The sequence below is a fragment of the Cervus elaphus genome, chromosome 4 (assembly GCF_910594005.1).
Source record: "Cervus elaphus chromosome 4, mCerEla1.1, whole genome shotgun sequence".
Classification (NCBI taxonomy): domain Eukaryota; kingdom Metazoa; phylum Chordata; class Mammalia; order Artiodactyla; family Cervidae; genus Cervus; species Cervus elaphus.
In genome coordinates this window covers 35121130-35147010 of record NC_057818.1, presented here as the reverse complement: position 1 = coordinate 35147010, position 25881 = coordinate 35121130, and the positions used below count along the sequence as shown (strand labels likewise).

General features: G+C 44.1%; 1 protein-coding gene across 1 annotated transcript; it reads left to right on the top strand.

The window, feature by feature from the left end:
* The first annotated feature begins 1746 nt into the window (after positions 1-1746).
* On the top strand, positions 1747-24963 carry DYNC1LI2 (dynein cytoplasmic 1 light intermediate chain 2). The gene is made up of 13 exons (XM_043898682.1): positions 1747-1905; positions 2054-2127; positions 4083-4199; positions 7922-8152; positions 13310-13479; positions 14435-14528; positions 15499-15634; positions 17732-17843; positions 18327-18386; positions 19241-19282; positions 19686-19803; positions 20563-20679; positions 22011-24963. Exons 1-13 carry the CDS (start codon positions 1799-1801, stop codon positions 22109-22111), a joined length of 1479 nt encoding a protein of 492 aa, XP_043754617.1. The 5' UTR covers positions 1747-1798; the 3' UTR covers positions 22112-24963.
* The last annotated feature ends 918 nt before the right edge of the window (positions 24964-25881 follow it).

The following is a 25881-nucleotide window of genomic DNA, read 5'->3' as shown; positions in this document are numbered from 1 at the left end:
GGAAGCCCCACAAGACTTCAGTGGTCCCTGTTAAATTGAATTTTAGATTTATTCTGTAATCATTTGTCATCCAGTGTGTTAGGCCTCCCTTCCTGCTTCAGGTCATCCACAACTTCTAGGAGTGTGTGGCTGCATTCTCATCCAAGTCACGAATGGTATACCCTGAATTGACTGGGCCAAGGCAGGAGATTGGAGCAGGCTCCTAGCAGCCTCCTCGGGGTGGAAGGGAGCAGGGTGCTTGCTTATCAGCCCACTCTGGGCCTGGTCTTTAACAAGCCTGGATACCATCATCCAGCCTACATTTCACTTTCTCGTTTACAATGTGCATTGGCAAATGTCCTGTTGAAATCTGAATTTGCTAACTCTGCAGCATCCTCCTACTTGGTATTCCTGCAAAAAAAAAAAAAAGAAACTAAATCTGGTGCTATCTTTTCCTTTTCCAACTGGTCACATTAGAGAATTTCACCTAGGGGTGATGAATTTCACTGGCCTGTAGTTTTCAACTCCATCTTTTGTCCTGTGAAAATTCTGATACTACTTATGATGTACAACACTTTCTCTGCTTTTCCTAGACTTCGAGGTATAATTATAAATAAGTTTTCACTCCCATTGTCTTGTTTGAACCTTACATTCAGGTTGGCATATATGCTGATTTGTTAGATCCTTTAATTCATGCTGCCATCATGTTGGCAGAGCCAGGATCAGAGTCCTACTCATCTGAAACCCACATACTTGATTGCTTTTCTGCTATATCCTACTTCCTTGTGATATTTAGAAATGCCTTGTAAAATGCCTCTGCGTCCACAGAGCCCTCAGGTAGCAGTCACACCTAAAGTGAAACTGGACAGGTGAAGTGTATTTTTTCTTTCCTTTTCTTCCCATTACCCTCTTCCTCCCCTTTCCTCCCCTGCCCCTTCTCCTTTCACATCTATTCCTTTTTCTTTCTTTTCCTGAAGAAAGGAAATTAAAGCCTAGTATTTTTGGTGTCAAACGGTGGCTCCCAGAAAAAAAAAAAAGTGTATTCTTCATTGCGGTAAAAATCACTGCCTCGTGGTCTTAATAGGGTCAAGGAAGAACGACGTGAAAAGCAGGATATTTGTATTTGGGGAGTCTCGTTTAAGGCCGATCTTTCAATTCGTGGCTCGATTAGGGTTAGGCAGAGTTCATGGTATATATAATAGGTTAAAACTGGTGAGTAAGACTGGAAGTACCAGGATGCTATCAAAAGATAGCTGGAAAGCATTGAGTCCTCGGTCAGGTTTCTTAAGATTTCTGAGCTTCAGGTTCCTCACCGTTAAAGAGTTTGACGAGATTTAGTGAGATAACGTGGGACTCTGGCACACGATAAGCGCCCGACAAACGGCGTTATTCTGTATTGTTCTCATTCCAAAGCCTGAGCTTTTCGCTTCAGCGCCTCCGTCCGGTGCCTCAGTCCTCGGACAGCGCAGCCGGAGCGGCCACTGGACGGAAGACCGGGAACCGGGGATGCTGTTGCCCTCTTCGGCCGGCAGAGGCCGCCAGCGCGACCTCCGCCCGGGCGGCTCCCGCTCGCACCGCCGCCTCCCTGAGCAGGGCTGCCCAGGCAGCTGCCTGACCACCGCCCACCTCCCACCACCGCGGTGGCCTCACGACCCTGTAGGAGCCCGCGGACTTCGCAAGCCCGGCGGAGCGCGGCGAGCGGCGCGGACCGTGCGGGGCGGGTGGCGCGGGGTGCGGCGGGCGCGGGCGGCCCGGCGGGGTCCTCGCGGGTCCTCGGCGGGCCCGGGGGAGGGCCCTCTTTGTGGCTGCAGTTGGCAAGATGGCGCCGGTGGGGGTGGAGAAGAAGCTGCTGCTGGGCCCCAACGGGCCCGCGGTGGCGGCCGCCGGCGACCTGACCAGTGAAGAGGAGGAGGGCCAGAGTCTATGGTGAGACTGCGAGGCGGCCGGGCTACGGCAGCCGGTCCGGGGAGGGTGCGCCCGGGCGGGGCGGACCGTCGGACGGACTGACGGGCAGTCGCGGACCGGTCAGTTTCAGGCTGGCCCCGGGGCCGACCGCTCTGCCGTTTCCCCACAGGTCCTCGATCCTGAGCGAGGTGTCCACCCGCGCCAGATCCAAGCTACCGTCCGGCAAGAACATTCTGGTCTTCGGTGAGCGCCGCCGGCGGGGCGTTGTCCGGGGAGCTGGGGTGGGCGAGGCGGGGCGCCCTCTCCCTCGTCCCTGCCTTCTCTCTCCTCTGCCGCCTGCCTGCTCGGGAGGGCCTGGAGACCCTGGCTGGACAGTCCTAGTGTGGCCGAGTCACCACGGCCGAGGTCGGGACGCTGCCCCTTTTCGAGAGCCCAGGGATGCTGGCAAGTGCTTCTCGGCACATTCCTTAGTCGCTTGGCCGCAATATTAGCTTTGCTTTAAATGTCCCTGACTTCCTCCGCTCATAGCCTCGAAGTTCACCAAACTGGGCATAAAGAGGGGAGGGACTGGATGAGGAGGTTAGCGGAGGAGGCTGGGGGAACGAGGTGAACTGGGGGTCGTCGGACTGGGAGGAGATGCCACAGGAGCCATTTCTCGATCTTGATAAAGCAGTGTAAGGTGAGAGGGACGCCGCAAAGGGCAGCAGGCTTTGGAGTCCCCACCAGGGACTTTTCCTGCATTGTTGAAGGCTTTACTGCTGGGTTACCTGGCTTAGGTCCCTCAACATCTCTGTCGAGTGAGAGGCTTTGGCTGGGTTCATTCATACAGCCAATACCTATTTGTTGAGTGAGTCATGTACTGCCCAGGTTGGGCCTTGGGACTGTGCAGACATCCCGCAGACAGTACACAAGAATCTCAGTCTAGTGAGAGGGGGATAGATGTCCTGGGCATAGGTAGATGATTCTGGAGCATCAGCCATGGCTTGCTGCTGTTTGGAGGTAGGTATTTTGAAAGATAAGTGTCAACATGCAGGGCCGCAGAGGGTTAGTGTTCTCAGGAACACAGAGGTGAGGAGGATGGAGGAGGGTGGAAGCTAGCACAGCCTCCTTGTGGAAGGTGACTGATGAGGTAAGGTGGAGGTACACTGTGGAAGGCTGAAGAGTCGCTGCTTTTTCCTGAAGCCACTTGATTCTTGGGGGCATTTTATTTCACCTCTTCGGTCTGATTCTCATGGGAATCACTTGGAGGGTGGTTTTCCCACTGTTTTTGAGGAGAATGGATGGCCCTCTTTAGTTGATGACCACTGCACCAGGTAATGAAAGACCCTTAGAGGTCTTCACAAATTGGGGGATCCGGGGCACCAGATCTATGTTTAGAAAGGGGACTCTGGCAGAGAGCGGCAGGTGGCCTGAAGTCAGGCTGAGTGCTCACCGTGTCCAGATGGGATGCGGAGGGCCTGAGTGAGAGGCATTGGGGGTGGAGAGGAGAACTTGGATCTGTGGATTGCCTTTCAGTATTCTTGGTCCATAATTCTGTAGTATTAAATCCCAGGAGTGCCAGCAGTGTTTCTTGGTGGTGGCTCCTTCTGATGTTTAAGGTTTCTTTTGAGGCTGGGGGAGGGGAGTTGTTCACTGGGTGGAGGGGGACGAGGAGAGGCTTGGTAATTATTAAGGTTGCGCTTTAAGAGTTTTGCTTAAGTCTGTGATTATTTTCATTGGTTTCCTGGCCTTCAGGGTGCTTGTGAAGGAAATGTATGAAAACTGAAAGTGAAAAGCATCCCCATCATTCATGGTTATGAGGCAGGGTTAGAGTTTTTTTCATTAAGGTTGATTATATTTTGAAGATTTGCTTTTCTTGGGGTAGAAGTTTATTTTGTGAGACACTGGCCCCACCTTTTACTTTCACTTCTCCATTTGCGTGTCTTACAAATTGTAGATAGGGTCTGTGGACCTGCCTTCTTCCTTTCCTTGGGAGGTAAGGATGGCTGCAGTAGATTGTCGTTTGAGATCTTGGAAATTGCCACCTTTCTCACCTCTCCCCACCCTGACTACTCTTGCAGCAGGTCCTGCTTTGTTTATGAATGCAGATGAGACCTCTGTAGCAAGCTCCGTATGAAAGTTCCTTGTGTGACTGCAGACTCCCCATCCTTGCCTAGAATAAACAGTACACTTTGTCTTCTTACGTGCATCACTTGCAGGTGAAGATGGTTCTGGTAAAACAACCCTCATGACGAAACTTCAAGGAGCTGAGCATGGCAAAAAAGGAAGAGGCCTAGAGTATCTCTACCTCAGCGTCCATGATGAGGACCGAGATGGTGAGTGAAGCATTGATACCCATGCAGGTGTCTGAGTCCTTGGTTACCACTCCTGCAACATGGCCAGGCATTCTCAATTTTCTGTTTAGTTCTAAGAGAATTAGTCACAGGAGAAGAGATGAAGTGTGTGTTTTTGTAGGACTTTACCTACTTCTCTTTATATAGAGTATGTTAGCAAAATGGGGAATGGGCCTGTTAGCTGGCTGGCCCCATTTAAAAGGAGATACTGAGGGTAAAGTTTCAGATGCACATGAATGTAAGAAACTAAGAAATTTTTAAGTGCCTTAGACTTTTGTTTGAGAGAAATGCTTGGCTCGCTGATCTGGGCACTATTGTTACTCTGTCTGGTTCTAGTGGAAAATCTGAAAATAGTGTAATTCAAAATGTACCTGCTTAACAGATATTCACAAGAGAATTTGGAGGTTTTTGTGTGTGTGTGTGATAGTGTAGAAATGCTGATTTCCTGGGGGATATTTGTTTAGTATTTTTTGTTTTCCCCAAGTGGAGAGAATAGAGACTCAGAGGCAATAATGTTCTCTTTTAATTCACATTTGTAGAATGTGGATAGTAATCGTTTTCTACCTTCTGGGTATTTGGGATGATTAAAAGTGCATGGTAAACTCTCTTATAAGGATTAGATATCATTTACAAGTTTTTTCTTATGAGTCCAGTAGGAATAATGGTTTTTGGTTACCACTAGTCAGTATTGCCTCCTTTCTAAACTTTCAGATTTTATGTTAGATCTTGAATGACTCTAGAATAAATAATTATTAGCGCCTAGGTCTTTTAATTTGTAGGAAAGTTATCTATGTAGCCTAAGGATGAAATATCTTCATTAAATTACTTTCTTTAAAATTGCCTTTACCCATTTAAACAGTAAGAATCACCATGTAACAGTGATTTTACAAGGGGACAAATTCCACCATCTCTAGTCCCTCATTTCTTTATTGCTGGAATGAAGAAGCTGATCTCAGATGGTTCCTTCTACCTTAATTCTTTAAGTTCCAAGAATCATATAAATAAAGGGGAAAAAACCCTTTAATCTTAACTTTATGGTCATCTTAGAACCCCAAGGACTTTTTTCCTGCTCCTCCTTCCTTGGCTTCCTTTGCCTTACTGAACATTCCCTGTGTTCATTGTGAAAGAGAGGTGGAAGGTGCTGAGACTCCTTGTCTAAGGAGAGCAGAGGCTTTCCAGTGCCTGCCTAGGCCCACTGGAGTTTGTGTAGGTAGTAGGGTTGGGACTCAGGGGTCACTGAGCTAGACTAGGGGGCCTTACATGTCTGAGTCTTTTGATTCCTGTCTTTGATGATTATTGTGGAAATAACTTGGGCATTGTAGCCAGGCAGAACTGGTTTAGATCCCACTCCTGTAGTCACTAGTTGTAACTGACTTAACCACTCTGTTCCTCAGTTTCCTCATTAGTAATATTGGGCAATGAAACTAGTTTGTAAGTTGACAGAATGAGAGGTGGCGTGTGTTAAGTGTTGCTGAGTGCTTGAAACACAGTGGTAGGTCTAGTACCCATTTTTTCCCCCAAAAAAACTTTATAAACTTTTTATTTTGTATTGGGATATAGCTGATTAACAATGTTGTAGTTTCAGGGGAACAGCAAAGTGATCTAGTAACTTTTTGAAAGTATATGAAACATCATGTATATACTCTTTACATGTCTACAGATGCTTGTTTCAAAGGGCATAAACATATCTCATCCCAGCCTCAAAGTAACCATGTTCACTTGCTTTTGAGTTGAAGTACATGTTAATTTTTATTTCAGATTCCTTAAACTTGCCTTAAAAACTTCTTGACCTCTGCATTTACAGGATTTTTTTAGGCCGCCTACTTGCAAGTTCCTCTTTGATGAAAGAGTTGTCCTTACCTGTGGTTAATTATACATCTTTCAGCCTCCCTTTTTTTAATTGTGTGTTATGACTGGGTTATAAATATACATTTTGCAGGCAATCACCTAGGTAGAGAATATAGGATCTGGTTTGTCCTTCATTTGTGGTAGGACTTGACATGTCAAAGGACCTCTGCCTTCAGGGTTTGGGGTATCCATTTGATACCACTTGTGGTGTGTGTAACCTCCATGCACACGGGTGAGTTATATGTAATGGGCAGTGGGAAGAAAGGAGCTATGTTTTGTGAGCAGCAGGCATTAAAATCTGCAGACTTCAGGTATAGTGCAGTATTTTTGAAGGCATTCGTAGAATCCAAATCAAAACTGCTATCTGAAATGTGTTAAGAGTTTTGAAAGCATAGTTGGATGTAGATACCTTTATTGTACTATTGAAATAAAGTCATGAATATAAGATTTTTTACAGCCTGTAAATGAATTGATTATATCAGAAAAAGGTGGCTAACTGAAGATAGGTTTGTTTGTTTTTTTTTTTTAAAGCAAGAGACTTCATTGGGGAGGGGCCCCCAGGTGGAGCACAGGATGGTAAGGGAACCCAGGAGAAATGCTTTGCCATTTCTCAGATTTCATGGCTCGAATTCTTGGATTTTATGGTGATAGGATTAGTTTCCGGTTTGTCTCTGGCCAGTCACTCTGACTCAGGGTCCTTCCTGGTAGCACACACATTGCTCAGTCAAAATGTTTCCAACGAGGAGGGTTCCGGGAGGTCAGTAGGACATCTAGAATCTCCTTTTGACCTTTCCTGAATTTGAAGACAGGTTTTTTAAAGTATAAGTTGGAATTTTTTGGGGAAGAAATTAATAAAATTATATTTTGATAGTAGGATGGCTCCCTTGAGGTGCTTATATTTAAAAAAATTTTTTCTTGAAAAAGATATTTTAAAAACTTTATTATTAATTTGGAGAATTTTACAGTTTGATTATTTAGGTATAATTTTAGAATCGTGCTTCATTAAAAGTCAGCACTTGCACATTTGTGCAAATGCGTTTTTAACTTTACGGGGGAAAACCAAACTACCTAAAACACAGACTAGTTTGATGAGCCCCAGTATATCTATCCGCTGCCTTCAGGTTACCAGTTCTTGGTGTGTTACGTCAGCTATACTTTACACCCTCTTTTTACTCCACATTGGATTATTTTCAAGCAGACTTCACAGACATTATGTCTTTTTATCTGTGACTACTTCCAAATGTATCTCTAAAAGATTAGGGCTTTTGAAAATGTAATTATATTATACCCAAAATAAGTGTAATTCCTTAATATCATCAGGCATCCCATAATCCATATCTGAGTTATGTAAGTAATGAGTTTATCTCAGCGTTTAATTACAAAGGTCCTGTTTCTTTGCACCCTTTGTGGTATGTGAGCTCACTGTTTAGTGTGACTGACAGAAGAAGAGCTTGTTTAACCACAGGCTCTTGGCCCCAGCTTGCTGCTTCACAGATTGCTGATATCTTAGAATGGATTATTTAGACTATGGCACAGTTGTCCAGGGAACTTTTGTAGCTTTTATTCATATTTCCTGATCCTTACTGAAAGCTAAAATGTCCTTTATTCTTTGGTCTTCAGATGTTGCAGCAATTCTGTTAGATGTGGGCACAGTATATTATGGTTGTTAAAGAAATTTTATAGTTTGGACAGTTCACAGGACATCTTGATGAAGCGTTGTGTTTCCTGGTTAGGATTTTTTTGTGTTCTGTGTGGAATTCTGTGGCTCTCATCTTCAAATTTATTCCTATTGTGACTCTCCTTTTCAGCTGTGCTGATGGTCATCGTCAGTAACTTCACTTCGCTTCTTTTCTTAGATCACACACGCTGCAATGTGTGGATTCTGGATGGAGATCTATACCACAAAGGCCTGCTGAAATTTGCAGTTTCTGCTGAATCCTTGCCGGAGACCTTGGTCATCTTTGTTGCAGATATGTCTAGGCCTTGGACTGTGATGGAATCACTACAGAAATGGGCTAGTGTTTTACGTGAGCACATTGATAAAATGAAAATTCCACCAGAAGAAATGAGGGAGCTGGAACGGAAGTGTAAGTAATGTAGGGTTTTCTTAATTGGAAAGCTCCCTGCTCACTTTGGATGATTCCAACCACCTTCGTTTTCAACAGGATCAAGAGGCTGCAAAGCTCCCCTTTTAGAGTGTTTGTTTGCACCATTTATTTCAGAGTTGCTTTTGTTGATTCAGTGGTCAGAAAGTCTTCAAAGCAGGGAATTTCCTGGCTGTCCAGTGGCTGGGACTCCATGCTTCCCCTGCAGGGATACAGGTTCCATCCCTGGTCGGGGAAGTAAGATCCTGCAAGCTGTGTGGCATGGCCAAAAAAAAGTCTTCAAGGCAGTCTTTGTCTCAGCTGTCACAGTTGAAGAAAATACATGAATCAGTGTTCCTTATTGTCATTGGTTTTCTTTTATAATAAGTGTTCTTGCCTCATCCCCTAAAATGTGATCGGTTCTATAAGTCTTTTTCCTCTTCTGTTTACCCCTTGTCTGCTGAGTTCACATCTGTGGGTTTGGAGATTTATTGTGATTTCTGTAGCGAGTTCATTGCCCTGGATGTCATTGAGGTTCTATGGACCCTTTCGTTTGCAGGTTTAAAGGAAGCCTCACAAGAGATAAATCTTTCGGCTCTTACCTTAGTTCATTTTGCCATCCGGCAAATACGATTTTAGTAAAAAATAGGAAGTTCTTTTTTTTTTTTTTTGGTCATTAAAATGAAAGGATATTTTAAGACTCAGGATATCCAAGGCCTTTTGAGAGCAAACTTTAAAGGAAGTTCGTTTTTGTTTTTCCTTTTTGTGATTCAGAAGCTTGTTTTTCGTTGTCTTTGCTTCTGTGCAGTTACATCAGCTTCTGTCCACTTGCCAGGGAAATGGGAGGGGCAGGGGCTGGAGCGGCAGCAGCGCTCTCTTGGCCAGGGCAGTCTTGGCTCCACCTGGCTTATTTCCACAGGATGACATCATTCCCTTTAGTGAATTAGTGAGGGCTGCTGGGGCATGGCACACGGGACCTTCATACTTACTGGCAGAGACACATCGGGAATCTCGATGTGCTTTTCAAATCAGATTTCTTGACGGGAGTGTCTTCCCGTCATAACTTCAGCTTGTCCCTGTCTCAGATTAGCTAAAACGAGTTTAATGGGTGATTGTTTAGTTTGCTATGTGCATATGTTTCCTGGGACACCCGCCTGTGTGCTGCAGTGATTGTTATGCAGCTCAGCTCATCAGTCCTCAAACACTGATCTTTCTAGATAAAGCCGATCTTGCCCCTGAAATAGAGACCCTGAAGACAACTTCTGAGAAGACTTCTGAGGCTGAAGAGCCATTTTCCTTTTCATTGCACATTTACCATCATACCCAGATTAATGGCACAAGAGATTTCAGTCTCTGAACCTGTTTTCTTGAGAGTTATAAACCTTGTAAAGGCTTGTTAAAACAGAAAAAAAAAGGAAGAGATTGGGCCAAGGATATTTTTACTTCCCAGAGAGGGAAAGTGTCTGCCTTGGGCCAGGTCTGTTCTAGGTGTTGGGATACATACAGCAGACAGGGTGCCCAATCCTGGGGAGCTTGTGTTCCCATGACACACAGAATTCATTTTGTGGTCTTAGTCATTGATGTCTGTATCTTTTAGGATTAGATTGAGCTGCATGTGACACAAGCCCCAAAATAACAGTGGCCTAAACAAGACTGGGTTTTATTACTCGCTCCTGCAAGTGAAATCCAGAAGTGGTTGGTAAGTTCAGGCCTGGAAAGTGGCTCAAGGAAGACAGGTCAAGGACCCAGGCTCCTTTTTGCTTACTACTTGGTCATCTCTAGGGTGTGGTTCACTTCTTGGCACCTAGAGCTCCAGCCTTCACATCTGTGTTGCAGGCAGCCAGATGGAGGAAAAGCAAAGGACTGAAGGGCGTGTGCCCATGGTCTTCCTAAGAAGACATTTCCCTAGGAAATGTAGTCGGTGTGGCCGTGTGTTCTGTTTGGTTGTAAGGAAGGAGAGGAGGACACTAGAGGGCAGCTAGAGATTGCTGGCACCGCATCCATGCCTCGTGACTCTGGTTAACCTTCTGAGGGCCTCTCTTGTTCTCACTGCCCTTCGTCTGAGATGTTTGGAATGGTATTCACGCCTTTGTGTTACCCGTTGAAGGAGTGCCTTTGTTAGTGCTGGTTTTAGGTTACATTTTAATAAAGTGGTTGGCCATCTTTTCGCTTGAAGGACTCCCACTTTCCAGATTAATTGCGCTCTAGGTATTGTATTGAATAAGCAAAAGGCTGTCGCCCATCCTGCTTTCAGTCTCCAGTCGGCTGAGTTTGGAAGGCTGCTCCCTGGCCAGTTGTTCTTTCTGGATTAGGGTCCCCAGTGGTCCTGAATCCATTGCAGCTGTTTGGCAGCAGGATTGATGGGGGAGGATAGAGCAGTCCCTGAAGCTGCCAGAAGGTGGTGCTTGTGTGTAGGTTGGTCTTCTCTTTCCAGCTTTGTGTCTGGGGCTTCCCTTGCTTATCAGGTAGAGGAAAACAGTTAGGTACTGTCTCTTGAGTCTTCTCAGAACTATGGAACCAACAGGTGATCAGTGAGATAGGAGGGAAGAGAACAGAAGGAGGTGGCAGCAGTAGGGTAGAGCGCTGCTCCTTCCTGTACCAATTCCCATCTGACGCCCCAGGTGGGCAGATGGCTTCTGTGAAATCCTGGCCATCCCACCTGCCGGAGAGAAACTGTTAATCCTATAGTATGTGTGCACTTGGGCTTCCCTGGGTTCAGTGGTAGAGAATCTGCATGCCAATGCAGGAGATGCAGGTTCGATCCTTGGGTCAGGAGGATCCCCTGGAGGAGGAAATGGCAACCCACTGCAGTATTCTTGCCTGGAGAATCCCATGGACAGAGGAGCCTGGCGGGCTACAGTCTATGGTGTCGCAAGGAGTCAGCCACCACCTAGTGACTAAACAACAACAAATTTGTGTGCCTTAAGTGAAATGTACATTTTATTATTCAGATTACACAGTCCTCACTTTATTTTTATCATTCCTTTTCGTCACCTCTGTTAGGAATATCTGCTCTGTCTTCCAACTTATTTTTTAAATGCTGGATTATTAAAAACATGTGTGCGTTTCCTACTGTTTTTGGATAGCAGTAGTTAAGCCAGTCCTTCAGAGAATAAGGAGCCCAGCCCAGGGTTTCCCACCCACGTTCATATCATGGCATGTGTAGAACACAACAGAGTTGATACAGCGTGCTGGGAGTGGAGGTTCATGGAGCAGACTGCTGGAGCTGCCCGCCCCTGCCTGCCCTCCCGCAGTCCCCTAGCTCACCCGTAACCTGTTCCAGGCTCTGCCGTGCTCACTGTCTTGCGGCCTGTTTGAGTGCTGCCTGTGACCTTGGGGAGTTACAGATACTACCAAGTTAAGCCATTGTATTTTTCCTTGACCTGGAGATCTGTTAAAATGCTTTTAAAGAGAAAATGTGGGAAGACTAAAAAGAGAACATATTCTCAGTTACATTTATATATAATTCTAGAAAATGCAAACTAATCTGTATTGAAAGAAAGTGGATCCGTGATTGCATGGAGTTAGGGATGGTGTTGAGGAGAGGTGGGGAGAACAGATTACCAAAAGGTATAAGGAAACTTCTGGGAGTGATAGATACATGTACCATCTTGATGGTGTTACTGACTCAGGGGTGTATTCATAATGTCAGAAATACCAAATTTAGGGAGTTCCGTGGTGGCCTGGTAGTTAGGATCCCAGGCTCTTTGCTGTGGCCTGGATTCAATTCCTGGTCAGGAAACTGAGTTCCCGCAAAACACCAGTCAGGTTCCCATCCCTCCCCCCAAATCAAATTTACATTTAATTTTTTTTCAAATTTACATTTTAAACATGTGCAGTTTGTTGTGTGTCAGTCTTGGCTCCATAAAGCTAAAATAAAGCAGATTTTAAAAAAATAAGTGGGAACCTTTGATTGCTTCAAGATCCTTCAGCAGTTATCAAAAAACCCTTCTCTGTTTTTGTCCAAAATGCAATGCAGTGAAGATCTCTTCAGTCAGTTGTTTATATTGGCAATGAAATTATATGAATGAGCTTAATTATATATATATGAGAGAAGTTGTAGAGATGAAATATTACATCTACACTTTTGGGCTTAATCAGTGATTTTCAGTTTATGTGAAAGACAGTGTGTCCCCAGATAATTCCAGAAGCTTGGATAATGATACCCTAAACTCTGTAAATTGCCCGTTTGTTCCTCTGGCTCGAAGTAGCTTTAATCACCATGTCCTTATTCTCTGGCTTGGCATGTGACTTTGAAGCACCAAGAAAAAGGTGCAGGTCTGTGGGCTTTGCCTGAACCAAGGCCATAGACCTCTCTCAGCTTGAAGGCCCTCCTGTGGGGTTGCATCCCTGGCCGGAGTAGTGGCTGTGTGTGCCAGGGGGTGAATGTGGTACCACTGACCCCTCCTTGTGTTAGGCAGGGACAGGCCCATGACACACACACCTCAGGATCTCTTAAAGGTGAACGTCCGCAAGAGTGAGGATGACGAGGAGATGCAGGTGGTGCTGGGCAGATGCAGCCTCACTTTTTACCAGGGACACACCTCCTCTGCGTGGAAACAGCATGTTTTTGTGTAGATCAAGTGGTTTTAACTATTTCTAATGAGAAAGCTGGGGAGTTTTATAAGTTATAACCTATTTCTAGTGGTTGCCTCTGTTGAATTAACACAGTTCAACTATCCTAATGTTTTGAAAGTGTAAAACATATAAGAAAATCGTTGGGAATTCCCTGGTGGTCCCATGGTTGGGACTCAGCGCTTTCACTGCCATGACCTGGGTTCAATCCCTGATTGGGAAACTAAGATCCTGCAAGCCTCCCTGTGTGGACCAAAAAAAAAAAGTGTTTGCTTTTTGTTTTCATAGTAGGAACTACTGAAGCCTTAGATTTTTAAAAACCTGTTTAATTGTTAAGAGCTGGATACAGTTGAAGATGACCAGGTCAGTATCTTTGCTGCTCAGACTGAATATGTCAGAATTGAGATTTTTGCATCAGTACCCCTAAATCCTTAATACAGCAGTTAAGTTGGATGCAGTTAGGAAGTTTGTCACAACTCTTAAGGTTTTGTGCTTATTACTCCCTCTTTCGTCTTCTAAAGCTGGCTTGTGCATTTTTTATTGTGTGAATGCGTGTGTAATTTTCTTTTCCTTCTTCACCTGTAGTTGTGAAAGATTTTCAAGACTATGTCGAGCCTGAGGAAGGTTGTCAAGGTTCCCCACAAAGAAGAGGGCCTCTGACCTCAGGTCCTGATGAAGAAAATGTTGCCCTGCCTCTCGGTGACAACATGCTGACTCATAACCTCGGGATCCCAGTGCTGGTGGTGTGCGCAAAGGTGGGAGTCGTAAGCTTGGCTGGGTTTGGTCAGTGAACACTCACCATCTGTAAGAAACTTTGAGAGGCTCTAATTAGGTGTCTTCCCAAGGGGATGTTGGGCTAATTCAGGATTCATTAAGGTACACTGAATATATTAGTATAGAAAATATTGTCATTTTACCTTGTTGCTAGAAATGTGACATTTACTTATAGCTTGAGTTAATCTCCTCATGGAGCACTGTCAACTCTATTGAGGGACTCAGATTCAGAACTGAAAGTAGTTTTCTTAAGGCTGTGTAAACCAGTTTGTTTAGATCAAACTAATGGTGCAAAAGGAACACAGAAGAGCAGAATTCTTTTGGCCTTTAGTCTCTAAAGTCTATCGGGCTTGTTTTCAGAAAGGAACATAGCAACCCTCGAAAAAGAAGAAAGGGGATTCAGGGTTTGTAAGATAATGAGGTGGGAATAGAAATAAAGGGTAGTCATAGAGACATAAAGTTGTGTCTCTTAGAAATGAAAAGGAAATAGCTGTAAAAACACTCTGGGTTTCAGACGTTCTGTGATCTTAGTCGGAGCTGGTAGGTTGCCCAAGTACAGCATGAGCTGTTCACACCATACTCTGAGACTGGAGCCCTCGGAGTGTGCGGCGCACGGTCACCTGCCTGTTCCCTGATGTGACCTTGTTTGAGTCCTGGAACAACTGTGAGATGATCAGGGCTGTTTTTTTTTTTTTTTTTTTGATCAGGGCTGTTTTATCCCACTTTACAGATGCGGAAGCTAAGGCCCAGGATGAAGGGGGAAATCTCCAGTTGCTTTTCATTCTTGTCTGTTTAGTTAATTAATGCTTGGACTCTGGGCTGTGGCTTCCTTCTTTGAAGCTGTGATAATTTTATTTCTGAAGCAGCCAGTGGTCCTCATCTCAGCAGGCAGAGAGGCAGAAAGGTAACTGCCTTCTCTTTCTATCTTCCCTGCAGTGTGATGCAGTGAGTGTCCTGGAGAAGGAGCATGATTACAGGGACGAGCACTTTGACTTCATCCAGTCACACCTACGGAGGTTCTGCCTTCAGTGTATCCTTGGGGCGCTGAGCTGGGGCCCAGGGGCACAGGCTTCCCTCTGTGTGTTGATCCAGTCTTGCTCCAGATGGGGCATCTTCAAAGAGACGAAATACTTCCTGAACCCAGAATAGTCTCATGCTGGGATGAAACTGTATACATGTTTTTACTTTTTAAAATTTAACAGTGTTGGTATTTGAGACTTAATTTCTGCCTATTTTTGATTGCTTTCTATTTTTAATGGTGTACATGTGATAGGCTTTCATATTAAGAAGAAAGCTGATATGTGATAATTTTATTACAAATTATCTTTATTGTATCTTGGAAATCTTTCTAAACTTCACTTTTTTTTTGTTTTTAGAAAAGGTTAATTACCCAAATGACAGTGTTTTAGATGCTTCAGGGTTTCCTGTATGTTTATGTTTTGTCCTGTCAATGAGAGAGATGCTTTGTCAACAGTCTTTTGAGTCTTTATTTCTGTGACAATCCAGTAGCCCCACATCCTGGGCTGGGGAGGGTAAGGATGGGTTCCACTGCTTCCTTCGGGCTCTTCAACTTGTCCCGCTCAGTGGTGAGGGCAGTGACATGGTGGTACCCATCTCTCTTATGCTTAATGGCACACTTGATCACATGTGGGCATCTGTCTGGGAAAGAGCCTGTGTGCCTGGGCGGTGCTCAAGGTTTTCCCAGGCTAGCCTTAGAACCAGTAACTTGACTGCTTGGGACACAGCCTAATGGGTCAGAAGATGGCAGTTTACATGTTTTAAAAAAAAGACCTACGTGGCCCACTATCATCAACATGCTCTATGCTTTCAACTTACTTCCTCTGCTACTATTCCCTTTTTTGTTAAAATTTTAACACTTTCTGTTAATCATATATTGATCAAAACTGAGCAACCTGTGATTAATACTTTGAGGATTGTTCTTGTATGTGTTTGTTTTTGTCTCCTGCAGTGAATTTGTTTTCCTTAAGCAGATTGATCAGATGGAGCGGCTTTGATATACACATCAGTGAAGGAAGAGAAGAACCTCGACTTGTTGTATAAGTACATTGTTCATAAAACATACGGTTTCCACTTTACCACGCCTGCCTTAGTTGTGGAAAAGGAAGCAGTTTTTATGTGAGTTCTTTGTAGGTGATGCGTGTGTGTGTGTTTGTGTGTGTGTGTGTAGCAGAGTTTTATTATAGTGAAAAAGGGACAGAAGAAGCTTTTGACAGAGACATCTAAAGAGGGCAGAGAGTGGTGCTTTTGAATGCTTCTCTTTATGGTACATTTGCTCTTTACATTTTATCCTTCCAAGTGAGGTGCCTCTGTTTCTCTCTCATATAGCCAGCTTGCTTGGCAAAGTTCTTGGAGTTGGACCTCCTAGGGCATAGATACACCCAACTTTACCTCTCCGCTCCTTTCCAGATTACTTGTCGTTGCCTCCTGTCTGAAGGAAGTGGATGGAGTGAGGTCAGGTGTGCTGCCTCTCTTCATTGAAAGCAAGTTGACAAAACATTTTTGCCAACTTACTGTCAACTCTGGTAAAATACTGGCTGAGCAAAGGAGTGCCAGCATAGGGAATTGGCACTTTGGGGATCCTGGACATTTTCTGTTGCAACGTCTGGTTTACTGGCATCTGTTGGCAGGATGACTGCCTGCCCCCTCCCTCGCACCTCATCAGCTTGGGCTTTGGCTATACTGAATGCCTGTTGTGTTTCTGGCTTTTCACACTTGGGAGCCACTGGGGCCGACTGTCCTGGGCAGAGACTTGGAACCTGTGTCATTTTCTCACTGGAGAATGAGAAGTATGGTGGATGCATAAATAAATGTTGGAGGTGTGGTCTCTGAGAGGACTTGTGCGTTTTTAGGCTTAGATGTCCTCTTGACTTAAAAAAGAATGGCAGTTCATCCAGCAAACACTGAGTACCTCCTAGGTGACCACGTTTTTTTGCTGAGGACACAGAAATGAATGAGATGTGGTCCCTGTATGTGGCCTGTAAGAGACACAGCGGAGGGGGGGATAGGTCACTGGTGGGGTAGGAGAGGCGGTGCCACAGGGAGAGCAGAGAGACGCCGGGAGGGTGAGTGGTGTGTGCAAGCCAGAGGAATGGAAGGGCAGGAGGGACAGTGGGGAAGACGCCTGAAGGTGTGGAAGCCCAGAGTGCTCAGGGTACCGAACAGGCTGGCTGCCTGCTGTCAGGAGATTCCCAGACAGCAAACTTAGAGACACGGACTGATATCAGAGAACCGTTGTCCAGAGCAGTCAGGCCAGCACCAAAGCCACAAGCACGCAGTGAGTGGTATGCTTTTGGAGTCAGTCAATACCCAAGTCACTTAAGATCTCAGGAGGAAGAGATACAGGGAGACTGGTCGTGTTCAGGGCAATCTGGAGTGGAGAAGAAGCTCAGAGCTTCTGAGGGTGACATAGGTCACGGCAGTGTCTTTGGCACCTGGGGTACTGTTGGTCGTTGCCCATTGAGGAGCTGGTGAAGTCAGCAAAGCCATTTGTGGGGAGCGCCCTGACTAAGCACCTCTATAGAGCTGTAGAGCTAGAGTTGGATGGAGAATGAGAAGCCTAGAGAAAAGTTTGTCATGTAGGGCATTTTACAGTTGCTCCTTACCTTAGGCTGCAGCTTAACTTAATGGAACCTGGGTGCCATCCTGTCCTGCGATATTGAGCTGGGCAGCACCCATTTAGGGCCCTCAAAAACTCCTCTGTTCCTCTGTTTTGAGGCCCAGGGAAGTGCAGATCCTACCACTCCCCTTTGCTCCAGGGTACATATTCACACATTGTAAAAAAACCATTGTCAGAAAGAAGAGGTTTCAGACGACTCACGAGGGTCTCTGTGCCAGAGTCCAAGAGAAACAGTCTCACCCTGAGCTCTCTGTTGCTCTGTATTCTCCCCTCTGTCAGAACAGGGCCCCGCGGTGTCCTAGTTCTTCTGGGCGGAGTTGTGGGAAAGCTCTGAACACTTGCTATGGATCAGTCAGCATGTACAGTCAGATCTTTTGCTGGTTCCTTAGGCCTTGGCCCTGTGACCTCAGTATGGAACTGGACCTGCAGTGAATATTGGCTTCTCTGCCAGAGGCTACCAGCCAGCCCAGCAACTGTGTATCAGAACTTGGGGGAAAAGGGTATCAGCTGGGGGTCCTCTCTAACCCAGAGTGTGTGGAGTGTTCTCTAATTCAGTCTAAGGAGAAGCAAGTCAGTCTCTGTCTCTTTGCCTTTAGACCCGCAGGCTGGGACAATGAAAAGAAAATAGCTATTTTACATGAAAATTTCACAACTGTTAAGCCAGAAGATGCATATGAAGACTTTATTGTGAAACCTCCTGTGAGAAAGGTACCCAAATCAATCATTTTAAGAGTTGTAGGTGTTTTTTTTTAACATATAAAGATACAAGTCTTACACATTGAACCACTTAGGGAGTAAAAAATAGATAATAATCCAGGGGCCTTTAAAAAGGCTTTAGATGAAATGTGGTGTTATGTAAATGGCTCTGGGTGGTGCGGCATGAGGGACGGAGTGCCTCCACTGCCTCTGGGTTACTGTTCGTAGATGCCCTTTGCTCCTGAGATCACCTGCAGACCCTGAGCTGGGAGGTATTGTTTAGAACCTGCCAGACTTAAAATATCATTTGCTCACATGCCAAGGCTGGCCTTGAAACAGGGTCTTTGCTAGGCTAGAAAAACCTACCTCTGCAGAGACTTCCAAAACCCTTGTTGAGACATGAACCCAAGATTCTCCTTTCGGTGTGAATTTTGACAAGTAGTTGGGGTGTTCTTGGCCTGTGACTGCAAATGAGCGTGTTGCTTCACTTCACAGCTGGTCCACGACAAAGAGTTGGCAGCGGAGGATGAGCAGGTGTTTCTAATGAAGCAACAGGTAAGAAGACCAGTGAGGCTGAAGCAGAGGCTTTCTCGTGAGTGGAAGGCCAGCTCCCTGGGGCAAGGTTAGGGGATACCACAAAGAGCCTGCAGCAACAAAGGGATTGTTACCAGTTCTCGTCATTCTCTCTTGTTTGTCAGATCAGTACAAGGTACCTGCCTTGCAGATTATCTTACAGCAGTAGGCTTACTGCCTTATTAAGTGCCTTCTCTTTGGAGGGTTTTTTTGGCCGTGCTGAGTGGCATGCGGGATCTTAGCTCTCTCACCAGGATTTGAACCTGTGCACTCTGCATTGGGAGCTCAGAGTCTTAACCACTGACCACTGGGGAAGTCCCTTAAGTACCTGTTCTGTCTGTAAATGTACATTTCCTGACATAACATTTTCCATGTTAACAGTTTACCAAATGCCCTGACCTTACCTCCAGTTTGTCACATAGCCCCCACACAGCCCTGTGCGTGAAGGAGGTGAGCCAATACACACTTTGTAGGTGAGGGGAGTAAAGCCAAGCTGATCGGTTCAGATTGCAGACCCAGTCCCACCTGTCTGTTTCAATGAGACTGTTGTTAGACCCCGTGGTGCAGGCAGGTCAGCAGAGGGAGTCGATAGTTCCTCTGCCAGCTTTTCCTCCCTTCTGTGCTCTCTTTACTTTTTTAGCTTAAAAACTGGTTCCTGGAAGTATTTTTTTTCCCACCATCTATCAAGTTGCTCGATTAAACTGTTTGCATTTATAGTGTAGACCCTATGACTTGCGTGTTGTTAATGGTGCCCTCTAGTGGAATACTCAGGTGTTTCTCCAGACCCGCTCACTCTGCAGGCGTGTGTTAATGGCCGGTGTGTCCCTCTCTTGCAGTCACTCCTTGCCAAGCAGCCAGCCACGCCCACTAGAGCCTCCGTAAGTACCTTAAATTAAGCTGAGGGTCCAGGGCCAGTGTCATGGGTGTCCAAGCTTTGTACCATTATTTTGAGAACTTATATTTGTGTGGGCTTTTATATTTTCAGAGGGAATGTTGTCCCCCTAAAAGCCCAGGGCCAGAAACATGGTAGAAAATCAGAAAATGTCTGATGAAGGAATACAGAGCTCTGGGCATTAGAGTGAACAGGCTTTGTTACCTTGATATTTCTCTCAGGAGAAACTAGGATCTAAAAAGAAACTGAGCTGAGCACAAGCTCCCATTCCTGCCACCTGTCTCCCTAGACTGTGAAAAATACCCCGCAGAGGCATGTCCTTGTTTTTGGAATATGTATTTTCTGTTATTTTGATGCCTGTGTGTGACTCGACCTGGTTTTGGACTTAGGAATCCCCTGCAAGAGGACCCTCCGGCTCTCCGAGAACCCAGGGCCGGGGAGGGCCAGCCAGCGTGCCCAGCGCCTCCCCAGGCACGTCAGTAAAGAAGCCGGACCCGAACATCAAAAGTATGTGTCCTGTCTCCTTGGAGGGTCCTTGGCCCTTTCTTGCTTTAGGGGCTGAGTTGGTGGGTTTAGTAGGTGGAATCTTAAGGCAGCTGAGCTATTTTCTTCCCCACAAGGGCTGTTTTCCACTTCCTGTCTTAGAGAGAGGGAGCTCATGGGTTGGCAGAGACCAAGGCCTGTTCCTTCACTGGAATTGGTGGCCCCTCACACCTGGCTTTGTAAAGGCCTTGCTTAGGCCTCTCTGTATTCAGAGAAGAATACAGCATAAGAAGTCATTTAAAATGTATATTTTGAATCCTTGGTTTTGTTTCTTAATAGGTATATATTTTTACCAATTATGAATTGTCACTTCTTTTGTCAAGCTCAATCGCTTACTAGTTTGGCCCTCATCCCAGTGACTTAATAAATATCCCAAGATACTGGCTTTAGTAAAACGCTCAAATTGTATTTAGTTCTTGCATGTTTGGTGCCTATATTCTGAATGAGAGTTTTTCACAGCACCTTTGGAATGTCATGGAATGTCATAAAACTTCTGCCTCATGGAGTACAGGTTCCCCGGTGAGAAATATAAACAAGTTTCACTTAATTATGCTAACACATAATCAGCCTTAGCAGTAGCCATATATAAGGCATAATAGTGAAGGAATGTGCTCAGTATCAAAGATCATAACCACAAGTGGATAATTCTAAGCTGGAAAATAGTTTGGTGTTTAATTGAGTCATCCAGTTTGTATGATGCTTTTTTCTTTAATGTTTCCTTAGATAATGCAGCAAGTGAAGGGGTGTTGGCCAGCTTCTTCAATAGTCTATTGAGTAAAAAAACAGGCTCTCCTGGAAGTCCTGGTGCTGGTGGGGTGCAGAGCACATCCAAGAAGTCAGGTACTGAAGGGCCCCAAAGATTTATGACCCTTGTGATGGAAGGGTGCTGGAAGATGAGGTGGTAGACTGACCTGCAGACCCTCGATGTTCTGAACAGGTGTTTGGTTTATACTGAGCAGTATACTTTACAACAGAATTACCGTATTAACATGCATGTTTCTTGGCACATTTGAGGTGGGTTTTTTTGTTTGTTTGTTTTTTTAATGTGGGTTTTATGTATATTTGGTTCTCAGGAACTGAGTACTGGGTGAATTGAAGTAGATCCTAAACATATGGCCCTGGTGTAGAAGCTCTGTCCGTTGGAAGTGTGGTCTAGAGTGTACTGTTGACATCCTATTTACCTTTTAATTTTCTATGTTGCTTTATAAGGGTTTTGTTCACTCTGTTGCCCCCCCCAGTCTCAGCATCAGCTGCCTGTGAAGTCTGCAGGCATTCTCCTCCTTGACTCTCCCTGTCTCGTCACACATAGCCAGCTCTGTGACTGCCCACTCATCTGTTCTTCCAGATGGGCAGGTGGGGCAAGTCTATGACTTGGAGGTCTCTGAAACAAAAGAACCAGCTTCCTCAAAGATTACGCGTTTTCTCAGGAAGCTTGAGGCCATTTCAGAAGGGTTTTAAGTTTTCCATTAGCTATAAGAAATATCAATTAATACAGTGTTTTCCTTAATTGGTATTTTCTGATCAAAGCCCTCAGGAAATCACTGTATCCTCAAGTCAGCCTGGGCCTTCAGGGGCTCTTGTGTCCTTGGAGACTCAGGAGTCTGGTCTGGTGGCCCAGGCTATAAGCTGGTATTCCCTGGGAGGAAATAGGGGTCATTTCTAGGCCCCAGTTAGTATTCAATAATGTGTGCACCAACTTTGTGCAAGGTTGAAATTGTCAGCCTTAGTCTAATATTCTTATTGAAATATGGTGATTCCAGGATTCCATATGAGTCCACTGTATTAGAAACAAAACATAAACATCTGTCTGAGGCACAGAGAGTAGTTTGCTGCATGCCAGAAACTCAAATATCACCTCTCGGAAGATGGTGATGAGAGTGCATAGGGCTCAGAGGGTTTTCAGAAAGGCCTTTGTTTTTGGCACAAAGGCATCCCCAGGCAGGGGGCAGTAATGTAGTCCGGGAGCCCAGACCTGTGGCATTTGGAATAAAGAAGGGCTGAATTACAGAGTCTGTCTCCTTATAATCAGTACAATGAAAAAAGACTTTTCTCATTCTTACTGGAATTATCACCAGAAATGATTATAGAAATCTGTATTATTTTAAATGTTCCTTTAAAAAAAATTTCTTTTTTCTGGTCTCATCATTACTGCTTTTTTTTTTTTTTTTAAGGACAAAAGACTGTGTTGACAAATGTTCAGGAAGAACTGGATAGAATGACTCGAAAGCCAGACTCCATGGTAACAAACTCTTCAACAGAAAATGAAGCCTGATCCTCCTTAAAAAGTGCATATGTAAAATGACCAAATAACTATGTATATTGATCTTCTCTAAGACCAGGATTTTTCTGATATGGCACATGCTATCAGTTTTTGGGGGCAGGGGAGATGAACTTAAAAAAAAAAAACTTGAGTGGCTGTCCGAGTGTGAAATGCACCTTTAGGAAGGCTGTGTGTCAGACCCCTTTGTGATGGATAACCCTTGGACTCTCAGGCGTGTGGCTCTCTTGTGGGCAGCAAGTGCAGCTGGGCCTCTTGTGGAAGGGAAGATAGATGGAGAGAAAGAGGGCCCACTTTCTTTTAGGGTGGAGCCAATGAGACCAGGAAGTCATTGATCAGATGGTGGCTAGTCCAACCAATTGCATGTTAACAGATTCACTTCTTCATGGGAAGCAGATTAAGTAGCAGAAAGTCCAGGGAAGAGAAAGACTGGAAGGAAGAATGAGAAAAGTGTTGGGGAAGCTGAACGTTGCAGGAGGCGGAGGAGGAGATGAGCAATGTTAGTAAATACCGTGTGTTCAGTAGAAGTCAAATCATTTTTAAAACTTAAAAATCAGAAGCATTTCCAAACTAAACACTAAGCAGAGTAGGAATTGGACTTGTTCTGAATGCATCTTTACCTTACGGAAGATGTGTTGGTGTGGGGATGCCTGAGTCAGGTAGAGCTGATGTGGGGGTGGGGAAGATGCAGCTGCCCAGGGCTCATGTGTGTGGCTCAGGCCATGTCCTCGTGGGAGGTGTTGGGCTCCACACATGTGCATCGTGGGGCAGTCAGTCACTGTGGGGCGTGTTTAAAGTCAGCAGTTACAACATTAGTTTACCTTGAATTGTGTGTTCTGAATAGCTTCTGCTTTGTCATTTTTTATTTTATTTTTTTTACTATCACAGGCTGGCCTATTAGTAGAGAATGGGTGACCAACCTCTCATTTTACCATAATGCAGTGTGCTACAGAAAGTATGAGGGAGGTTTTAATGTAATTGCACTCTTGATTAATTAGCTCACACTGTCCCTGCCTTAAGGTCATTGGAAACTTTCATGGAGTTCCAGTGATGCAAAAGGGTTTTGTCCTAGCTCCCTGGTCTGATCAGTGCTATTAGATAAACAAATGAGTATGAATGTTTTGTACTGAGGATGGAAATGATGCATTTCTCTTGTTTTATGTCTTTCATAAACTAGCATTTTTTTTTCTTATGGAAATAAGTGTTTCAGGTGTTTCCATTTAGGGCAGATTCATGCACATTGTCGTCTCACATCACCCTGGAAGTGACTTCTGTGGATTTAAAACAGCACTTTTAATTTTATACATGACACAGAACGTTGAAATGCAAACACTACCATTAATTTAATGTATAAAACCTTTGTTGTCAAACCAAGGGAAAACCACAGTTCACTTCTGTGGAGTTTACTTTTTTTATATGAATGTTTGTTGTACTGTTTCTGAGCATAACTTCCCTAATATCATTACTTTTACATACCAGATTTGACTGACCACTAACTGTACTGGGTATAACTTAATATCCTGTGTTATATAATAAGACTCTAAGACTGTCTTGAATTGCTTTTTTGTAAAGGTCTGAACACTGTTAAGGAGAAAGCTGAGTATTTACTTACCTTTCTGACAAACATAAAAATATGTTTCTCGTGCCAGTTTTATTGTTGAAAATACACTTTTACCCCCCTTTTTTAATTGTTTTTTTTTTTTTTTTTAAATGTATTGTGGCTTCCAGTTACCAGATTGTCCAGGTGATGACAGTAAACTGACTTGGAATGATAGTTGTGGTATAATGACCAATAGATGCCAAACAGCTTGCGGCCACACGAATGATGGGGTCACTTTATCCCTCTCTAGCATCTGGCAGGGGCGGGCTGAGGCCACAAAATAAGTGACCTCAGAAAAATTATTTGAAAGGCCACATATCCAGGAGGGATACAGTGTGATTTAAAATTTTAATGCAAGACTTTACTTTTATCACTTAAACTGATAAGCACTTTTTGTGTCAGTATAAAATGTACTAAAACCGAAGAAATGCCAAGACACCTGTCTTGTGAAGGAGGATTTCTTGGCAATCACTTTTAGTTTCCTGGGACAAGTGGCTACTCCTAGGATCAGAAGAAGCTGATGTATAGTGTCATGTGCTCAGTGGTTGCCAAAGTCTACCAACTTTGGGGAGCTGCAGGGTTCTTCTTAGGGAGGGTGGGAGGAGGGGGCATATTTTTTGTTATTTTGGGGGTCTTCAAGCATTGGAACCAAAGGCCAAACAATAAACAGCCTTTACTTTTTAAAGTAAAATTCATTTTATTTGCAGAATACACTTGTATGGTAGACTGTTAAAGATAATTTTATGACTATTTATATACATTGTAGTGGCTACATCTGCTGCAGTTTGTCTTCAAAATGGAAAAATCAAAGAAACAAGCCCAACCTTAAAGATATGGCCATGATAAAGGCCATGAATTGGTCTTTCCTAAAAATGCAACGGGTATGCTGCTAGAATTATTTAATTTCATTTGCACTTTTTTTTTTTTTTTTGGATTGGCATTTTTAAACCAGTATTTAAACTGAAGATGTGTTTTATTAGTTAATTGAAAGTGACTGCTCTGTACATCATGACCTTAACAATGTTGATGCTGTAAGTGAAAGTTCACTGTTGTCTCTATACTAAGTTTATTGGTGTTTTTAACTTAAAAATTAGGACTGCAGATATATTCCCCAACCAGCCTTAGTCCAGGGGTGTGACTCTATCTGGATGCAGTATGCAGTCATGTGGAACCTTGCTTTCTAGTGCTGAAAAGAAGATGTCTCTAATTACTGGCTTCAATAAACACGAATCCAGACTGCTTACAATTTTTGGTGACTTTATTTATGATAAATCATCCCGCTGGAGATACATTGAGTTGTCCACTAGTCATATGTGGGGTGTCTGCCATGTAGCTAAAAATGTATACATCTCTCACTTGAAAATATCAAAAATTCTATTAAGGAACATTTTAAAGCCATATTCTGAGGTATGTGGAATTCCAGGCTGTGGGTAAAGTGCAAGGGTTGTGAGTTGTCCAGCATAGTTTCTTGCCTCTTAGGTAAATTTTTGATTGTCAGAATTGGGCTAAGAAATTTTCGCTTAACTTTTTTAGAAACCTTGAGGATTCATAGAGGAATTTCAGAGCAATTATACCATAATGTTTCTCACTTACTGAAATGGGCAACAGTAAAGTATGTTTGAGAAAATCAGATACTTTATATTGGAGAGGAATTGTGTTTCTGATTATTACACTTTTAAGCATGTTGAATTTTCTGTTCTTTTAAAGCTGATTACAGAAAATTTCTCCCCAACTTTTTATTTTGAAAAAAATTTTCAACAGAGAAGTTGAAAGAGGAATATATTGAATACCTGTGTTCTTTTACATAGATTCACCAGTAATTGACTTTTTGCCATATTTTTTTTCTCTTTGCCTCTCTTCCTCTCTCCCTCCTTCCTTATATCTATCTCACTTTTTCTCCCCCCAAGCCATTTAAAATCAGTTTTAAACACCAGGATATTTCACCCCTAAATATATTAGCTGGATCCAGGCCAGTTGTCTTGTGAGAATATCTCACAGTCTGGATTTGTCTTAGTGTTTCCTCATGATTTCATTTAGGTTAAACAGTTTTTGTAAGAACGCTACATGAGTGAAGTCGAATGTGCTCCAGTATGGCACATCAGGTTTATTTCTGTGTTGGTGATGCTTTGGTGAAGGTATGTCCTCCATGTCTGTCAAACTGAGG